Source organism: Sphaerodactylus townsendi, linkage group LG04 (genome assembly GCF_021028975.2).
Source record: "Sphaerodactylus townsendi isolate TG3544 linkage group LG04, MPM_Stown_v2.3, whole genome shotgun sequence".
Lineage (NCBI taxonomy): Eukaryota > Metazoa > Chordata > Lepidosauria > Squamata > Sphaerodactylidae > Sphaerodactylus > Sphaerodactylus townsendi.
In genome coordinates, this window is record NC_059428.1 from 59,708,738 (window position 1) to 59,726,168 (window position 17,431).

The following is a 17,431-nucleotide window of genomic DNA, read 5'->3' on the forward strand; positions in this document are numbered from 1 at the left end:
TTGTGAGGTGGAGGTTCAGTTTTACTGAACCATTTCTACATTGGTACCTTGTGACTCTTCTGTCCATATTTCATTTTACTTATGCAGTCAGTGCTATGGATGTTGAAAATTTTGGTTCATGAAGTTTATTGTAAAAATCTAAGAATACAGTAACAATCCTATGTCCTGATTCTCAGCCAATTGAAATTATTACCGAAAGTACCATGGCTTTTGTAACTCAATTTTCAGTGAAAATTAAACACTGCACTATGCTGAACATTTTAATTTCAAATGAATTGTCATACTTGCCCAAAAATAAAGAATCTTCTCCTCCGCTATCTCTGATTTCTACAACATCATCAATATTCTCCAGATCAAAATATTGGAAATGAAGCTGTATATTTCTCCCCTTTTCAGCATTTAAATACCACACACCTAGAAAATAACATTCAAGAATGAAAGAACAAACTGCTCCCTATGCTTTATAGACAAAACCAGATTGCTCATTTGAAAACATCTGCACATAATGAAAGGAGAGCAGCAGTTAATTTAAAGTGGCAGCCACATGCTGCAGCATTCTCTTCCAGTCTGAGAGTGAATAAACAAAATCAATGCTCCTTTCCTGTCCTCTGGAAACCCTCTGCAGAATGCCACCTTAATTGACAGCCCAGGGGATGGAAGAAGAGGAAAAAATGAGCTATAGCTGCCTAGCTTCCAGAGCATCACCAGCTGTCCCTCCCGCAGCCAATAGACCACCCATTCTTCACAAACAAATATCCTGTAGGTAACTGCTTATGTGTACATCTCTGAAGGCTGTCAAAATGCAACAAATGGGTCTGACAACAAAACCATTTAAAGTAACATGACAAAAGATAAACATTTACAATGTATGAAAAGGAAATTGTAAGATTTCAAAACAGTGATTTAGAGTAGTAAGATGTTATGAATGGTATTAAGCACTATTTATTATAAAATTATTGAAAGCATCTGAGAAAAAAATATTATTGTCAAGTCACAGCTAATTTATGGCTGCCCCAGGGGGGGTCTTCAAGGCAAGAAACATTAGAAGTGGTTTGCCATTGCCTGCCTCTGGGTCATGCAGAGGTGCATCGAGAGGAAATGGTGCCCAGGGATTAAAACTCCTCTGGGCAACCTCCGAGGGTCATGTAGGCCCGCCCCCATGTGGCCCTGACATCGATGTAGGTGGGCCTACAGGGTAGCCCTGACACCACAACAGGCAGCAAAATGTCTGCCATGTGAGCAGGACTGTGGTCTTTCCAAAACATGTCAGCAAAGCAGATTTGGGAAAGAGCAGAAAAAAGCCAAGGAATCTGTGAGATGTGTTAATGCTCTTCCTCATGACACCTAACCTAGGCAAGAAATTCATATGGAAATAACCAGACTGCTATTTCAGTTGCCATGAGGGTGGAGCTCACTGGGCGAAGTCCCTGTCCAATAATCACACCACACATCTTAGCTGGGTAAATCAAATGGCCATAGCCATTCTTTATTAATCACATAGAAGTGTGAGGCGCAGCTTGATCTGATCATATAGACATCACAGCAAAGCTCCCGCTGGCGGATGCCTCGTACTGGAGCTCCGCTCCGCTGTGGGGCTCTGCCAAGCAGATGCTCCTGGCAAGAGGTCTCTCTGGACACCCTGTTTGGTGGGGGCAGTTGCCCCTTGCCACTGTCTGCCATTCCCGGGGGAAGGGTTAGCTCCCTAGATTACTTCCCCTGGCCCTTCCAGATCAATGCCCATGTGCCAAAACCGCTGTTGGCTAGCATGCATTAACAAGTCCTGCAAAATAGGGCGAGGTGGGTGGGCAAATCGCTGGCCAGCGACCCAAAGGAGGGCTTAGCCCTTTAAAGGCTCGGGTTAACCCTTCCCTGATGCGGACATCAGGCAGTCGATGCACTGACACTTGCCCTGACCCTGCATGGCCACTCATCTGCTTCCACCCTTGCTGAGGTCAGCATCAGACCCTGCCCTGCCCAACCCAAGTGGCAACTGCAGCCTGTGGTGATTCACAGCTGTTTTTGTTTGTTTGTTGAGGTTTCAGTAGGCTTGGGCAAAGTTTATAAAACATACTCTTACAAATATTAGCATTAAACTGTGGAGGGTGTATAGAAAGCTTATTTGTTCTAGTAACTCTTTAGTACTAGTAACTCTTCCTATAGAGCCTGTAGCCTGTTATACCAGGCTACAGGCTCTATAGGAAGGATAGGACAGGGCGCATTGGGGGTGGAGTTGCCCTTTACATTATAGAGAGCATAGTATCACATAAAATAGACAATGCAGGGGGAGCTGGTTCCCCTACAGAATCACTGTGGATATCAATACCAGGTGTGAAGGACAGTTTAATATTAGGAATATATTATCATCCCCCTGACCAAAGTGCACAAGAGGATTCTGAGATGGAAAAAGAAATTAGAGAGGCCAACAAAAACAAAAATGTAGTGGTAATGGGTGATTTTAACTATCCCCATATAAACTGGAAAAATGCATGTTCAAGGGTCCATAGTAAGGGAGAGAGCATTCCCTGGATATGCTTGCTAAATGACTGTGGCTTAGGAGCAGATGGTTGTGGAACCAACTTTCAGGGAGAGAGGTGATCCCTAGATCTAATTCCTACATGTGGGACCCCAGGACCCATGGTGCAGGAAGTCCCAGTGTTGTTGAGTCGATAGGGAACAGCGACCCCACAATGCCACTGTCAGATTCAAGTATCTCAGCATGCAGGAACAAGTGGCAACTACTAATGTAGTTACATTCGCCTTCAGAAAGGGAAATTTCTCAAAGATGAGGGATAGTGCGCAGGAAGCTGAAAGGGGGGGAAAAATCAAGAGAGTCAAAACTGTCCAGGATGCTTGGAGGTTTATTTAAAAACACAGTAATAAAAGCTCAGCTGGAGAATGTGTTCCCACAAGGTTAGAAAAAAAGGCAGCACCCAGTCCAAAAAAAAGAAAGCCACCACGGTTAACAAGAGAGGGTTGGAGGGAAATTATCAGGAAAAAAGAGAAAATGTCTTTTTTAGAAAATGGAAGTCCAGTTTGGCTGATGAGAGAATATGAGAGGGAACACAAATGGTGGCAAAAAGAGAGAAGCAAGTTAGCTGTAAGGGGAGGCAAAAAGGGATTATGAGGAACGCATGGCCGCCTGCGAACACTCAAGACCAGCAACAAACGAGTTCTTCCAAGTACACATCAAAAGCAGGAAGCCAGCAAGGGAAGCCATGTAGGCCCGTTAGATGACAAAAGGAAACAAAGGGTGTGCTAAAAGATGGCAGGGAGATTGCAGAGAAAGCTGAATGAATTCTTTGCATCTGTCTTCACCCAAGAGGAGGTGAGGAACATTCCTGCACCTGAACCAAGCTTCTTAGGAGGCTTATCCAAGGAACTAAGCTTAGGTGATAGATGAGTAGACAAGGAAGAAGTTCTGGCAGCCATTGATAAAACTAAATGTTACCAAAATCCCCTGGCCCAGATTGCATTCACCCAAGAGTTCTTAAAGAGCTCAAGCATGAAATTGCTGATCCTCAAACTTTAATATGCAACTTATCCCTGAAATCAGGGCTCCCCATCCCTGAAGACTGGAAGGGATGGCCAATGTCACACCAATCTTTAAGAAAGGATCTAGGGGGGGACCCGAAATTACAGGCCAGTCAGTTTGACATCTGTTCCTGAGTAAATTAGTAGAATCTATCATTAAAAGATAACATTATAAAACATGTAGAGGCAAAAGCAAAGATTCCTGGGCTGAGAAAGAGCTCAGCATGGCTTTTGCAGAGAGCAAATCTCTGTCTCCTACAAACTTACTTCAGAGTTCTTTGAGAGGTGTAAACAGGCATGTGGACCAAGGGGTGAACCGGTGGACATTGTCTACTTGGATTTCCAAAAGGCTTTTGGACAAAGAAGTTCCTCACCAGAGACTGACGGTGTTAGAGAAAACTCAGCAATGAAGGAATAAGAGGGAAGTCCCTCTCCTCTATGGATTAAAAAACTGGTTGAGAAACAGGGAAACAAGAGAGGGGTGTAAATGGGAAGTTCTCACAATGGAGAGATAGTCGGGAGTGGTGTCCCCCAAGCGATCCGTTTTGGGACCAGTGCTCTTTTAACCCTATTCATAAATGACCCTGGAAGTAGGGGGTGGGTAAGCGTGGTATTAGGCTAAGCTTGCCAGATGATACCAAATTATGTAGGGTGGGTGGAGAACTTCAACAAAAGGATTTCGCTAAGAGCTCCAAGCGGACCTTGATAAATTAGGTGAGTGGGCTCAGAAATGGCAAATGCAGCGTTCAATGTAGCAAAATGTAAAGAGTGAAATTGCACATAGGGCAAAAAAATCCAAACTTCACATACACGCTTACAGAGGGTCAGTGCTATCAGTCACAGACCAGGAAAGGGATTTAGGGCTGCCTTAGTTGATAGTTCCATGCAGGAATGTCCAACTCAAATGCATGGCAGCTGTAAAAGAAAAAAGGCAAACTTCTAATGCTGGGGATCATTAGGAAAAGGAATTGAGAATAAAACTGCAGTAAAGATTGTCGTGCCCTTATATAAAGCAGTGGTGCGACCGCGACTTGATCTGGAGTACTCAGTATGTCCAGTTCTGGTCGCCGCATCTCAAAAAAGGATATTGGAGGAGATAGAAAAAAGTGCAGAGTATAAGGGCAAACAAGGATGATTGAGGGACTGGAGCACCCTTCCCTATGAGGAGAAGGCTGCAGCGCTTGGGACTCTTTAGTTTGGAGAGGGAGGTGGCTGAGGGGGGATAATGATTGAAGTCTACAAAATTATGCATTGGGGTAGAAAATGCTTGACAGAGAGAGAAATTTTTCTCTCTTTCTCACAATACTAAGGAACCAGGGGCATTCAATTAGAAAATGCTGGGGGGAAGAATTAGGATCTAATAAAAAAGGAAACACTTCTTCACACAACGTGTGATTGGTGTTTGGAATATGCTGCCACAGGAGGTGGTGATGGCCACTCACCTGGATAGCTTTAAAAGGGGCTTGGACAGATTTATGGAGGAGAAGTTGATTTATGGCTACCAATCTTGATCCTCTTTGATCTCAGATTGCAAATGCCTTAACAGACCAGGTGATCGGGAGCAACAGCAGCAGAAGGCCATTGCTTTCACCTCCTGCAGGTGAGCTCCCAAAGGCACCTGGTGGGCCACTGCGAGTAGCAGAGAGCTGGACTAGATGGACTCTGGTCTGAAAGTCCAGCTGGCTTGTTCTTATGTTCTTATGTTCTTATGTTCTTATGTTCTTATGTAGTGCAGGTCCTAAGCAATAATCATGTGAATTGAAACACTGTGAAGGGAAAGAATGTCCACCATTTTCCTTAGATGCTCCCCTGTGACCTATTTTGTCTTTGCATTCTGTTTATCATCATACAATGTCTGTAGGTGGCAATATAGCAAGCACTGTGAGTATGGAACAGAGATTTCTCTGCTTTTTGTGAAATCTATTCTTTTTGGACAAAGACAAACCAAGCTTGTGAGAGATGATACTTTACTGCAATAAAAATACTAACGAGCAACTGTTTTATCATCAGAATGAACCCTGTTGAACCAAATGGAAAGTTGAATCCAATCAGAAATATTACTCTTCCCAACTATAATGCTATAGATTCCATTTTGAAAATTAGTTGTTTCATAGAGGGTTTTGGGACAATATACAGAGAAATTATGAAACAAAAAACTATTCTTTGGATCATGTTTAGAATTGGGAAGATATTTCCAGTAAGTTAAGATGCATGTTGGCAGCTTCACACTAATGTATATGGGTTCATGTAAGAGAACTAAGCAAATATGATAACAGATTAAGTAGGCACTGGGGAGCAAGTGAAAGAAAAGAGTGTTAATATGAATTAAATGATGAATTATAATATGAACCATATAGGCAATCCAGCTTCTAGAACCACAATCTGAACTATTTATGTGACAGTAGTACTTTTTTTAAGAAGAGAAAAAGGAAAGATGGAAACAGTATGTTGTGGATTCTGATGGTCAGAAGGTTGTGTAATCCTGTGTAGAGTGATTCCAAACTCAAACTATTGTGTTCAGTGTAGGATTGCATTGCAAATCATCTGTCCTGGACATACATGACAAAGCAAGTCCCAATTAACTTCTAAGCATGTTTAGCTCTAGATGTAAATGTTTTTAAAAATACAAAATATTAAATAAATACTGTATCCTGGGAGGAAAGGCCATGTAAGGCTTGAACACATCTTTATTCTGGATTATCAGAATTATTAAATGAAAGAGAAAGTAGACTTAAGGACTTCTCAAAAAAGATCTGTCCTCGGGGCAAGGCACTTTTGCAATGACAAAGAAAGGGTGCCTGGTCATTCCCTGCATCAATTAACCTCTGAGATTGGAATCCCAAAACTTATAAATCAAACGTTAGTTTCTTGTTATATGTGTGTTCATAAAAGGACTACAGCAAAAGTCCATGAGGCTGTCAAGGTGCCCTATCTTTATTGCTTTTAAATTCCCAGGTGCTTTTGTATATGAATCAAAACCTAACCAGTTTCTTCACTTGCTGGAAGGGACTTGCTGTCAAGCCCCCTAATTACTGTTTGGAAACCAGTTGATAATATAGTCTGCAACCATTTCCAAAGCCTGGCTGAAATTCAACAGGAGCCCATCCTTCATCTTCTCTGAGACCCTCCCCCCGCTAGCCCAGTGGAGCGTCTTCTGCACCTGAGCCTCTCTTGCCTCGCTTCCTCTTCTGTTTGCTTGTTAATCTTCCAGTTAAGGACACTGGACCTCTTTAATTGCCGCTTTTGCAAGGTGAGGGAAAGCAGAGCTGAATCCTTCAAGAACCACAAAGGGAAGGATTAGTCAGGAAGGTGGGGTGCCGGTTTTCACTGAAGCCACACTGCTTTGACAGGGACTGAGTGACAGAAGGATTTGGGGAGAAGGGAAAGAGCCTGGACCTTGGCGAGGGATGCTTCCCTCTTCCAGGCATGCACAGCCGCTCCCCTGATGGGTGATCTTTCCCCTCCCAGCTTTTCCTGTTCCTTGCCAGGAAGTCCTGCCAAAGTTGTTTACAACAATGACAATTAAAAGGGCTGCCTTTTGGTGGAGCAGAGGGAAATCGCATTTGAAGCTGATAGGGCGATTGCTGGCAAAAGGGGCGATGGAGATGGTGGTAAGGAAGGATCAGAGAGTAGGGCTGAACAATAGAGAGAGAAGGTGAGGGGGTGGGCACAGCCTTCTTGGCTCCTGCTGCTGATGTTGGAGGTGCTGGCTGGTGGTGTGTGTGCCTTTGCAAGGAGAGGAGGGAACCACCACCACCCCAACACACATACAGATCCAAACATTCCCCACCCCGACTGGCAGTATCAGGAGATCCCAGCAGACTCCATGGCAGGGATGGGGAGCTGCTGCTGCTGAGAGCGCCACCATCTCTCCCTCCTCCCTCAGCCCCACCCATGTCAACAATGAGGCCGAGGGAGGGGGCCAAGGCAGTGGAAGGCACCTGGTCATGTGGGGGGCTGATTTTGCAGCCCCCATGTGACCAGATTAGTTGCGCCCTGGGCAGATACGCCCCTGGTGTCATGACCCTAGAATTCCTTGATGGTCTCTTATACAAATACTTGGTAAGATCAACTCTACTTAGCTTCCAAGGTCTGATGACATCAGACTAGCCAGGTCCTGACTATTTGGGTCCAGACATCCAAATCAGGACCAAATCAGAATACAACACTTCAAATAAAACAATGTTTTGAGGAATTTTATCCCAGGGCCAAAATAGTTATAATCCTGGGAAGTCTGCTGGTGTTTTGAAGAGACAGATGGAAATCCAGAATGTCTGTCTCCCAGAATTACAGTCTCCCAGAATTACATTTGTTTTTGTACTCAAGGGCAACTTTAAACATTTTGTGCCATGAGTACAAACTCCAGGACTCTATTCTACTCCTCTCATAAATTAAGTGTGGAGCTTACTTTCAGAAGAAAAATACGTTCTTAAGAGAACAAACATGTTCCAACATAGGAGAAGAAAACTTTTGCCTTAGTGGAGTGTTATACACATAGCCAGAGGTGGGATTCAGCCGGTTTGGACCAGTTTGGCTGAACCAGTTGTTAAATGGTGAATCCCACCTTGCCAGGCTGCTTGTTCAGCCCGCAGAGGCTGGCTGAACAAGCAGCATGGAGGGACTGCAGCAGGGTATCCCTTGGCCCGGCCCAACCACTCCAGGCTGCTTGTTCAGCCCACAGAGGCCAGCTGAATGAGCAGTGTGTGGGGTCCACCGCAGGGTGCCCCTCAGCCCAACCCCGCCACTCCAGGCTGCTTGTTCTGCCCGCAGAGACCGGTTGAATGAGCAATGTGGAGAGGCCGCTGCAGGGTGCTCCTCGACTCGGCCCCACTACTCCAGGCAGTGATTTCCCTTGGTTTAATTGTATCAACCCCATTGATAGCATTCCATTCATTTCAGAAAGAGATTCAAAAGATTTTCTTTTAATAATGCAGTGTACCAAAACTCCTGTGTCATTACTGAGTGCATAGAGCAAATCCCAGAGGCTTGTATTAGGCTGTGGACCATAAACCACAGAAAGAGCAGAGAGGGGATTTTCCCTGAGGCAGCATCCCTTCCAGGAATTTAAAGCACAACTCAGCAGAGAACTTTAGAGACAGAGAAAAGTTAACAGCAGGGATGTTCCTTTCTGGAGGGTCAAAAAGCAGGCAACTGGAAGGAAGAGAGAATTGATTTCAAAGAAAGAGGATGATGTGGCAGTTGTGCTGTTACCTACATTTATTTTGTGTACTGAATGAGCAGCCTGATGGGGCTGCCTCAGGGTGTCCCTCAGCCCTTCCAGGGCTGGCCCGCTAGGCTGCCCTGGACCACCACTGGTTCAGGAAATTGGGGCAAGGGGGGAGGCCGGAGCAGATGTTGCCCCCGGTGCCATTTTCCCTCCCTATGACTCTGCCATTTGGGCATGACGTTTTTAGCTGCCACCCATCCCCCCAAATCTTAGAATCAGTTGTGAAATTATTTGAATCCCACCACTGCACTTAGCTGAGTTCAGTAGTAGGAGACATGCCTCAATGTTTGTGCAGAATAAATACACTGTCTGAGGTTAAATGGAGAGGTTTTAACAGTTCAGAAAGAGCAGTTTTCACTTCTGATTCTGCCTCTGTACATATCTTTTAGTAAATATGCATATATGGCAACATTTTTATCGAAACATTTCATAAAAATGTGTACTGTATATACTCGTGTATAAGTTGAGTTTTTCAGCACATTTTTTGTGCTGAAAAAGCCCCCCTTGACTTATACACGAGTCAACTGTATATTTAAAAATATTTTAGGGTTTTTATTTTGTTGGCTTCCAGGGGGTGCAGTTTTTAGGCTAGCAGCACCAATATTTCAGGATATCATCAGGTGACAAACCTGATGATACCACCCAAGTTTGGTAAAGATTGGTACAAGGGGTTCAAAGTTATGGACCCCCAAAGAGGGTGCCCCCATCCCCCATTGTTTCCAATGGGGGCTAATAGTAGATGGGACTACATTTTGAGGGTCCATAACTTTGGACCCCCTGAACCAAACTTCACCAAACCTGGGTGGTATCTCAGGAGAGTCTCCTAAAGATACTCTGAAATGTTGGTACTGCTAACATAAGCATTCCACACCTGACCAAAAATCCAGTTTTGAAGGATTTGAACTCTTGTGTTGTAGCTTGGTTGCTGGTTGAGCTCAGGTTTTTGTATTTTTAAAGTTATTGTTGAGGCCATATTGTTTTTGTTGACTCCCTTTTTCACTTACAGAGCTAGTTTACTTTTTTCTTTGAAATAAATATTCAAAAACATTTAAACTACTGATGCCTCAATTAATGTAATTTTATTGGTATCTATTTTTATTTTTGAAATTTACCAGTAGCTGCTGCATTTGACTTGACTTATACGCAAGTCAATAAGTTTTCCCAGTTTTTTGTGGTAAAATTAGGTGCCTCGACTTATATGCAGGTCAACTTATACACGAGTATATACGGTACTCTTTCATCTTCATTCTGTTTTCTTCTTCAGTTTCTGTATCTGAGTTATCAATACGATTTGTCTTTAAGTTAGTCTTTATCCCTGCCCTGCCAAAACTATTTCTGGCTGTAACATATTTCATAATCTAATTACAATGCCAGTTTCATGTATTGTTTCCCTCACCTCACTCAATGGCCTATTACTCACAATGTGCTTGCTGCATGATGGGGGTGAGTGTCTGTTGCAGCAAGATTTCTTGTACGGATAGTGATCCTAAACAGAATTTTCTGTGCGTGCATGTGTCTGTGTGAAGTGCTGTCAAGTTACAGCTGATTTATGGCAACTCCATATGGTTTTCAAGATGAGACATTTTCGGAAGTAGTTTGCAATTGCCTGCTTCCATGACACATTCCTTGAAAGTCATCTAACCAAATACTTGCCAGTGTCAAGACTGAGAGTGTGTGACTGGCCCAAGGTCAACCAGTAAATTCCATAGTGGAATGGATATTTGAACCCAGATTTCCAAGATCTAATCCAACTTTTCAACCACTACACCACATTGGCTATCAAGCAAAAGTATACCCTTCTAAATCCATTGAAACTGTACCATGAGTCCATTGAAGGGTTTGACTCTGTTAAATACTATACTATAAAAAGTTGCTTGTCCTTTGCTGCTAAATCTAACAGAAACTGCAACTTGAAAGAATATCAATATGGAGGGAAGAAACCTATGGGGATGATTAGCAATTCCTTTATCATAGCATATCAGTGTATCATCTACATATGTCAAACTGTTTCTCTGTGTAGCATCAAAGCAGCAAAAAGGACAGCAAACAGCAAATAAAAAAGTACCTACTGATTCTATAATCAAGAAAGTCCTTCTCTGGGATCACTGCACTGATGGGAAGTTTTAATGGGGGGAGTTAAATATTTTTTCTTGTTAGACTATATCTCAGCAAAGAATTGACAATGACATTGTCTTCCCTTGCTACCTCACTCATATTCTTTACATCATTTTGTGCAACCATGAAAAGCAGAATGATAGGCATTTCTGAACATTTTCTATGTGCTATTTTTCGATAATCAGATTAATTATTCTAAAGAGCATGTCAACTGGCTAAATTCCTGCTTTTGCACATTATATCCCTAATCTTCTACAACTCTTACAACATAGATACTACTTCTACAATGTTCCATGGACAATTCCTGTACAATTTTCTTTAAAGTAAGCAAAATTTATGCTACATGCTTGTTATATCATCAATTCTGTTTCAGTTTTGAAGATTTAATACTTACAAGTGGCTAGGTTGGGATATTTGTTGGGATAGTTCATTGAAGTAAATGTAGTATTTGGCTCCCACAGATCAAAAGGCCCACCACAGTCAGCTAAAAGGGGAGGAAAAGTTCAGAAGTGACATGCACATACTTTGGACTATTCATTGTAGGTCTGAAAGTGTTAAAAATTTGGAAAAATGAAATAATTATTAAAACTTTAATGGTCAAGTTACTATTTCCTAATTGCCTAAATAAAGTGACAAATTATCAAATGACATATGATTATTTATTCTGCTTATTAAAGTTTATTATTAGAATTAGGATCATTATTCATAGTATACAATATCCCAATAGAGGATGGCTTTAAAGAGATCCAAAACTAGATTGTTTATCTTAAGATTTATAAAGACACTAAAGCCAAACTTTATCTGTAGTACTCTGTACAGTTCTGGGTGCTACACTTTAAGGTGCAGACAAACTAGAACAGGTTCAGAGATATTAAAACATATAATAACTGATCTGGAAAGCATCTTATGAGAAAAAGTTGAAGGAGCCCAGAGAAGACTGAGATGTGATCATTCTGTTTAAAAGCTATCAATTGTAATTGTAAGAGTACAAAGATGTATTCTCTCCATAGAGCATGAATACATTTCAGGAGGATATACATTGGTTAAACATTAGAAGAAACTTCCTAACTATGAAACCAGTTCGACAATGGAGCTCATTATGGGTTTTTGTTGTTTTTTTGCTACAGGTCATTCAGAAAGAGGGCACCCAGCTGATAGGAATGCTCCAGCTTTGGATTTTCTGCATTGAGCATTGGGTTGGATTTTAGAGTCAATAAGGCCATACTAGGGCTTTGTATTTGTGGCCCTGTATATAAAAAAGTTAAAACTATGATATTGGCTTGAACAAGCCTGCCAAAATTACAAGTCTTCCTAGCATTTACACTGTGGAGATGGGCAGAATGTCTATAAATTGTATTTGATCAAGGAATATGGAAATTCATATGAACCAAAGATCCTAAGAATCAAAATGGGTGCTTCTGTATAAGATACCAGCAGACCTGCATGTTTTGCAGCAGGTCAAAAGGAATGTTAGAAGCTTGTCAGTGACTATGCAGGCAAGCAAAGATAACATCTTTAAGATCTTGTCACTAAAGGCCAACATGACAGCAGACATATGCATTTTATAACTTTGTTAGAATAGCTACATGAATGTGATTAGTTAAATTAAAAAGTGTTTTTCTATATAGTTAAAGGAACAGAGAAATGATAATAAGAGATTCACATTTATTTATATTTCACTATAATCCTATTGTTTTAGAATCACTGTTTGTTTTAATCTTTTAAAAGGTAAAATCATTTCAAACTGGAATCGAAGGGAAGTTTTATGATCCTAAAGAATGCTGCATACCCTAAGGACATATCTGTCTGGGAGCAAACTAAGAAAACAGGTTTTTCTTGGAGGCAGAAGCTAGTTTTATTGCTGCCCTTTGCATATGGGTAGAGGGCCACGAGCTAACAGCATGCGGCGTTTGAATAACAGAAGGAATGTAATACGTAGAATAAAGGCTGTCTTCATGTGACAAGGAGACAGAACTATCCAATGGGATTTTAAGGTTCATGCTTATAGCACGTGAAAGAGGTATGGATCATGTACGTAGTTATGGGGATGACTGTATGACGTCTGTATTTTTGTGTCTATAAAATTGGTCCTTTTGTATGAAGTGGCGGTGCCTCTTACTAAAGGGGACACCCTGGTCAGATACTTATGCTGTCCAGTAAACTTATCTTCTGTTTCAAAACTGCTTCTTGGGTGTTTTCTAACTTAGTCTTAAACTAATTCAGCTGTGTAGGACCAGAGACGTGGTCCTGGCCCCACAACACAATAAGTAGAAAAGCTTCTTAAATATCAAAGTGCTAATTTTTTGAATAATTTCAAGTAAAATTGTACCATTTGCTAGGTAGGGTGTCTTTTATTCTTGATCACAAAATATATTAACAGCTGTGTAATGGCAGACCCTTCTAACAAATGGCATGTAAGAAGAATCTGCCATTACAATAATGACACCATTAAGTCTAATGATAATTTGACTACTTTTCTCTTATAATATGGTTTCATACATCTCTGTTATGCTCTGTTATTAAATATACTACTCACAGCTTCAGAAAAAGCATATAATGACAAAGGTCAATAGCTGTCATGTTGTTTAGGAAGAAAAATAGTGAAATTAACTTAAGAGAAATATATGACCAATAGCCATTAAGAGGAATCCATGTGAGACTTGTTTACACATTCATATCTGCAGAAACGAACCCCTATGCATAGGTGATAGAGGTCATACAGGTTGGCCCCTCAAGACTGTATGACTCAAGGCCCCATGTCTCACAGGAGCCCAAGAATATATGGTGATCCCAATCTCTGTCTTATCCTGTCCAGGCATTCATTTCTACCTCCAAGAACATATGAATGGGATATCATTTTGGAGGAACTCGGTAATTTTAGTGCTTCACAGCTGGCAGTTGAAAATCCATGTACTAAAACAGGAAGTCTCTGCATACATGTTTCTTTTTTTAAAAAAAGGTTTAGATTTATAATGACTGAATAGATGTGATAAATTGTTCTGGTTAATCTGTGTACCTGCATTCATACAACATGATAAACCACAGTATTTTTCTAACCAGGATTCTTTATAGAAGGAAGGGGGAGGAGTAAGAAGTATACTCAAGCACAGTTATTGGCCAGGTCTGTGTGCAAGTTAGCTTAATGCTGGCCTAGTGTTATCTGAATATAGCCAACATGAAAATAGCAGCCAAAAGTGTATTTTTCCCTTGCTGTTCTGTTCTAGAGTATTCTATGGGGATTCCATGTCTATTTACCCATATACATCACGTACTTCAAACCCCAATTCCAACTTTTCATTTTGGAAATTAGTGTCTTGGATACAAAAGATCCAAGCTCTGAAGACTGCCACTTACTGTTGTCATGCTGTTAGAATGAACAACATGAGATAGAACCATCTGCTGTGTGCAGTTATAGAACGTAAAAATAAACAAGAAATTATCTACAGTTGCTGTAATTTTCATTCAGACAGCTTTAGCTAATTCCTCTTGCTCTTTGTGGGTTATTTTCACAATACTTTAAATCCAAATCTCTGTCAAATTATTTTGAAAAATGATGCTGTATAGTTGTCAAAGGCGTCACTTTATGGGGGCGGGGGAGGGCACACCAGACACCAGGTACGTGCCAGTGGGTCACGGGTGGATGGAAAATCATCCCCTTCCCCCTGTACCCCCCATTTACCTTAGTTTAAAGCAGCCTGGTGGGAACTATACTTCCCAGGAGACCTTGTGAGCTCCACTCCCCCAGGGAGGCCTTTGCAGGAGTTGGGGCTCACCAGATCTCCTGGGAAGTGTAGTTCCCACCAGGCTGCTTAAAACTAAGGTAAGTAGGGTGGCATGGGGGAAGGGGGAGGTGCAGGGGGAGGGGGCAGGCACAATTTTGCCATTTTCCCCCTTTACGCCTCTGATAGTTGTTGTTGGTATTATTATTACTATTGGCTTATTTTCTGAATGATGAATGGTCCATAGAAGCCTTAAGGCACTTTCCACTAGAACTATTTCAACCACACCTGAAGAGGAAAGGGCCTTTGGAAATAATATGCGAGCTCTTATTCCATTTGCAGAAGAACTTGGAAAAAGTGGTATGTGGTTCTGGTCAATTATCTCCTGTAGCCTAGAAAACCACAAATAAAACTATTCCTGAGGGCCCTCCAATGACCAGGAGCAACTTTAGATTAGATTCTCAAGGAGTTTCTGCAGAAAAAGGAATGTAGCAAGGAAAGGGCATTGCAATCCAAGTTCATAGCATATAAAGAACTATTGTGAAGTATCTCGAAGGCCTTTTTAAATGCAAACACCCCTCCCCACTTGCCGGTAGTAGTCCTTAATATCATTAATACTCAAAACAGTCCTGGGTCAGATATTAACCTTCTCATTTCCAAGAAAACTGAAACTTCAGGAAAGTGACATGACCAAGATTTATCACAATATGACATTATCCAACAAAACAAAACCACAAACAAATAAAAAATTGTAATGGCTATTAGTGATACTGTCAAATGAAATTTTTAAAAATAAAATAACAATGTAACTCCATTAGAAGTCATGGAAATTTTACTATTATTTCTGTCTGCCAATTTCTATTGTAATTCACTAGAGTGAGTTCAGGTTGTTGTTTTTGGCAGGACATTGTTAATATCAGTAGCATGATAAAATTGTGACAAGTTGAGAAATTGAATTTGATGATGTTCAAGGCTTTTGATATCTCTATAGGGAAAATATTTTTCAGCATGTCTTAGTAGCAGAAGGAATATAATAAAATGAGACATATTAGCCAGCTTTTCCCAGCCTGAGTTGATACAGACTGTACCATTATTTCATTATAAAGAACAATTTAATCTTGCTTCCACAAACACATATTTATCACTGTTCTTGTATCTTTGCTTCTCTTGTTGCTATTTGCCAATGTACATACAACATTTTCCCCTAAAACTGATAAGATTGCCCATGTGCATCATCAGCTGGATGTTTTTCAATATTTAACTCAGCAATAGCAAGCAATGCTGAAAATGAATTAATCTGATTAAAGCATTTTTAAGCTCTGCTACAAGTCATAGCATATCAATGCTCTCCTCACATCTCAGTGAACATCATATTGTTAGGTAATATAATTAATGGGAGTTATTTTGGAATTTTGCATCAGTGATGCTTTGTAAAGTTCATGTCAGTGATAACTTTGCATCAGTGTATGATGTTAGTAGCATATACAGAAGCCAACAAAGGAAATATTCCATCCAACACAGCGACATCCACTCATCTCAAATGCAACATTCTGAAAAATATAGTATTTCTGCTCTGTTTCCCTAGCCCAAACCCACCCACTTGATAGAGTCTGTTGCGTAGGAAGCAGAACAGCAGACTGAATGTTTTAGGCAGGAGAACATCAGAACACCATGACAGAACTTGCACTTTCTGCCATGTTGTTCTGATTGTTATGGAAGATAACCTTCAAGAATTTCAAAACCTGCTCCAACAGCCAAAAAAACCCACCCCTCCTTCAAAATAACAGCTATGCTTACTGGGGAGAAGAGGGGTTGTAGGTACTGTGGGGATGAGAGTAGGTTCTGGATAAGGACTTTCTGTGCAGCCTCCACTGGTTAATCCAATGTCATCAATGGCAATGTCATCCCAGCCTGGTCTTTTAATGGCATCAAAAGCAACCTGGAAAAGAATCACCAAAAATTCCATTGATCCTTTCAATTATGATTTAGTAAGTAAGCCCTGTAGAGGTATGAACTATGTATATGGTGCGTATTAGGAAGATCATCATCAAAAGAAGCTAACACTCAACTGGGAACATTTTTCACAGTGGGAACTAAGCTTTTATTCAGTTGGTTTACATGGAGTTTAATAAGGAACTAGATTGTATAAAACAGATGAGAAAAAAGCATAAAATTACATAGAATGCATAGATGAATATTGTAATTCAGTGATCTCCAACATTATGCTCGTGAGCACTTTGGCAGGCAGCAATACTGGTTGTCTTCCACTTCACTGGAGTAAAGAGAAGAAGAAGAGTTTGGATTTATATCCCCCCTTTCTTTCCTGTAGGAGACTCAAAGGGGCTTACAATCTCCTTGCCCTTCCCCCCCCCACAAACACCCTGTGAGGTAGGTGGGGCTGAGAGCTCTGAGAAGCTGTGACTAGCCCAAGGTCACCCAGCTGGCATGTGTGGGAGAGTACAGGCTAATTTGAATTCCCCAGATAAGCCTCCACAGCTCAGGCAGCAGAGCGGAGAATCAAACCCGGTTCCTCCAGATTAGATACATGAGCTCTTTACCTCCTACGTCACTGATGCTCCTACTAGGCACTACAGATAGCCTAGTAGGGGTCATTGTAATATCTGTAGGGAGCACACTTTTGGAAATAGCTGCCCCTCATCAAAGACTATACTTAGCTCAGAACCCTCTAATATTTTGTAGATTTTCCAAAGTTTTGTGATTGTACCCAGGGCAGCCTTGTTATGATAATACTAACAACCTCATGGTAACCATTTTGTTATGGCACCCATTCCCTGTTCTCAAAATTCCAAAAAAGTCAAAAGTACAAGATTGCAGACTC

The 17,431-nt window shown here is 41.2% G+C and overlaps 1 protein-coding gene across 1 annotated transcript in view; it reads right to left on the reverse strand.

Annotated features, from left to right (window-relative positions):
- Positions 1-17,431, reverse strand: part of TMPRSS15 (transmembrane serine protease 15) — a 78,431-nt gene that overhangs the window by 18,599 nt on the left and 42,401 nt on the right. Inside the window, 3 exon segments of the mRNA XM_048494067.1 lie at positions 289-414; positions 11,268-11,357; positions 16,390-16,531. Of these exon segments, the coding sequence (XP_048350024.1) occupies positions 289-414; positions 11,268-11,357; positions 16,390-16,531 (358 nt within the window).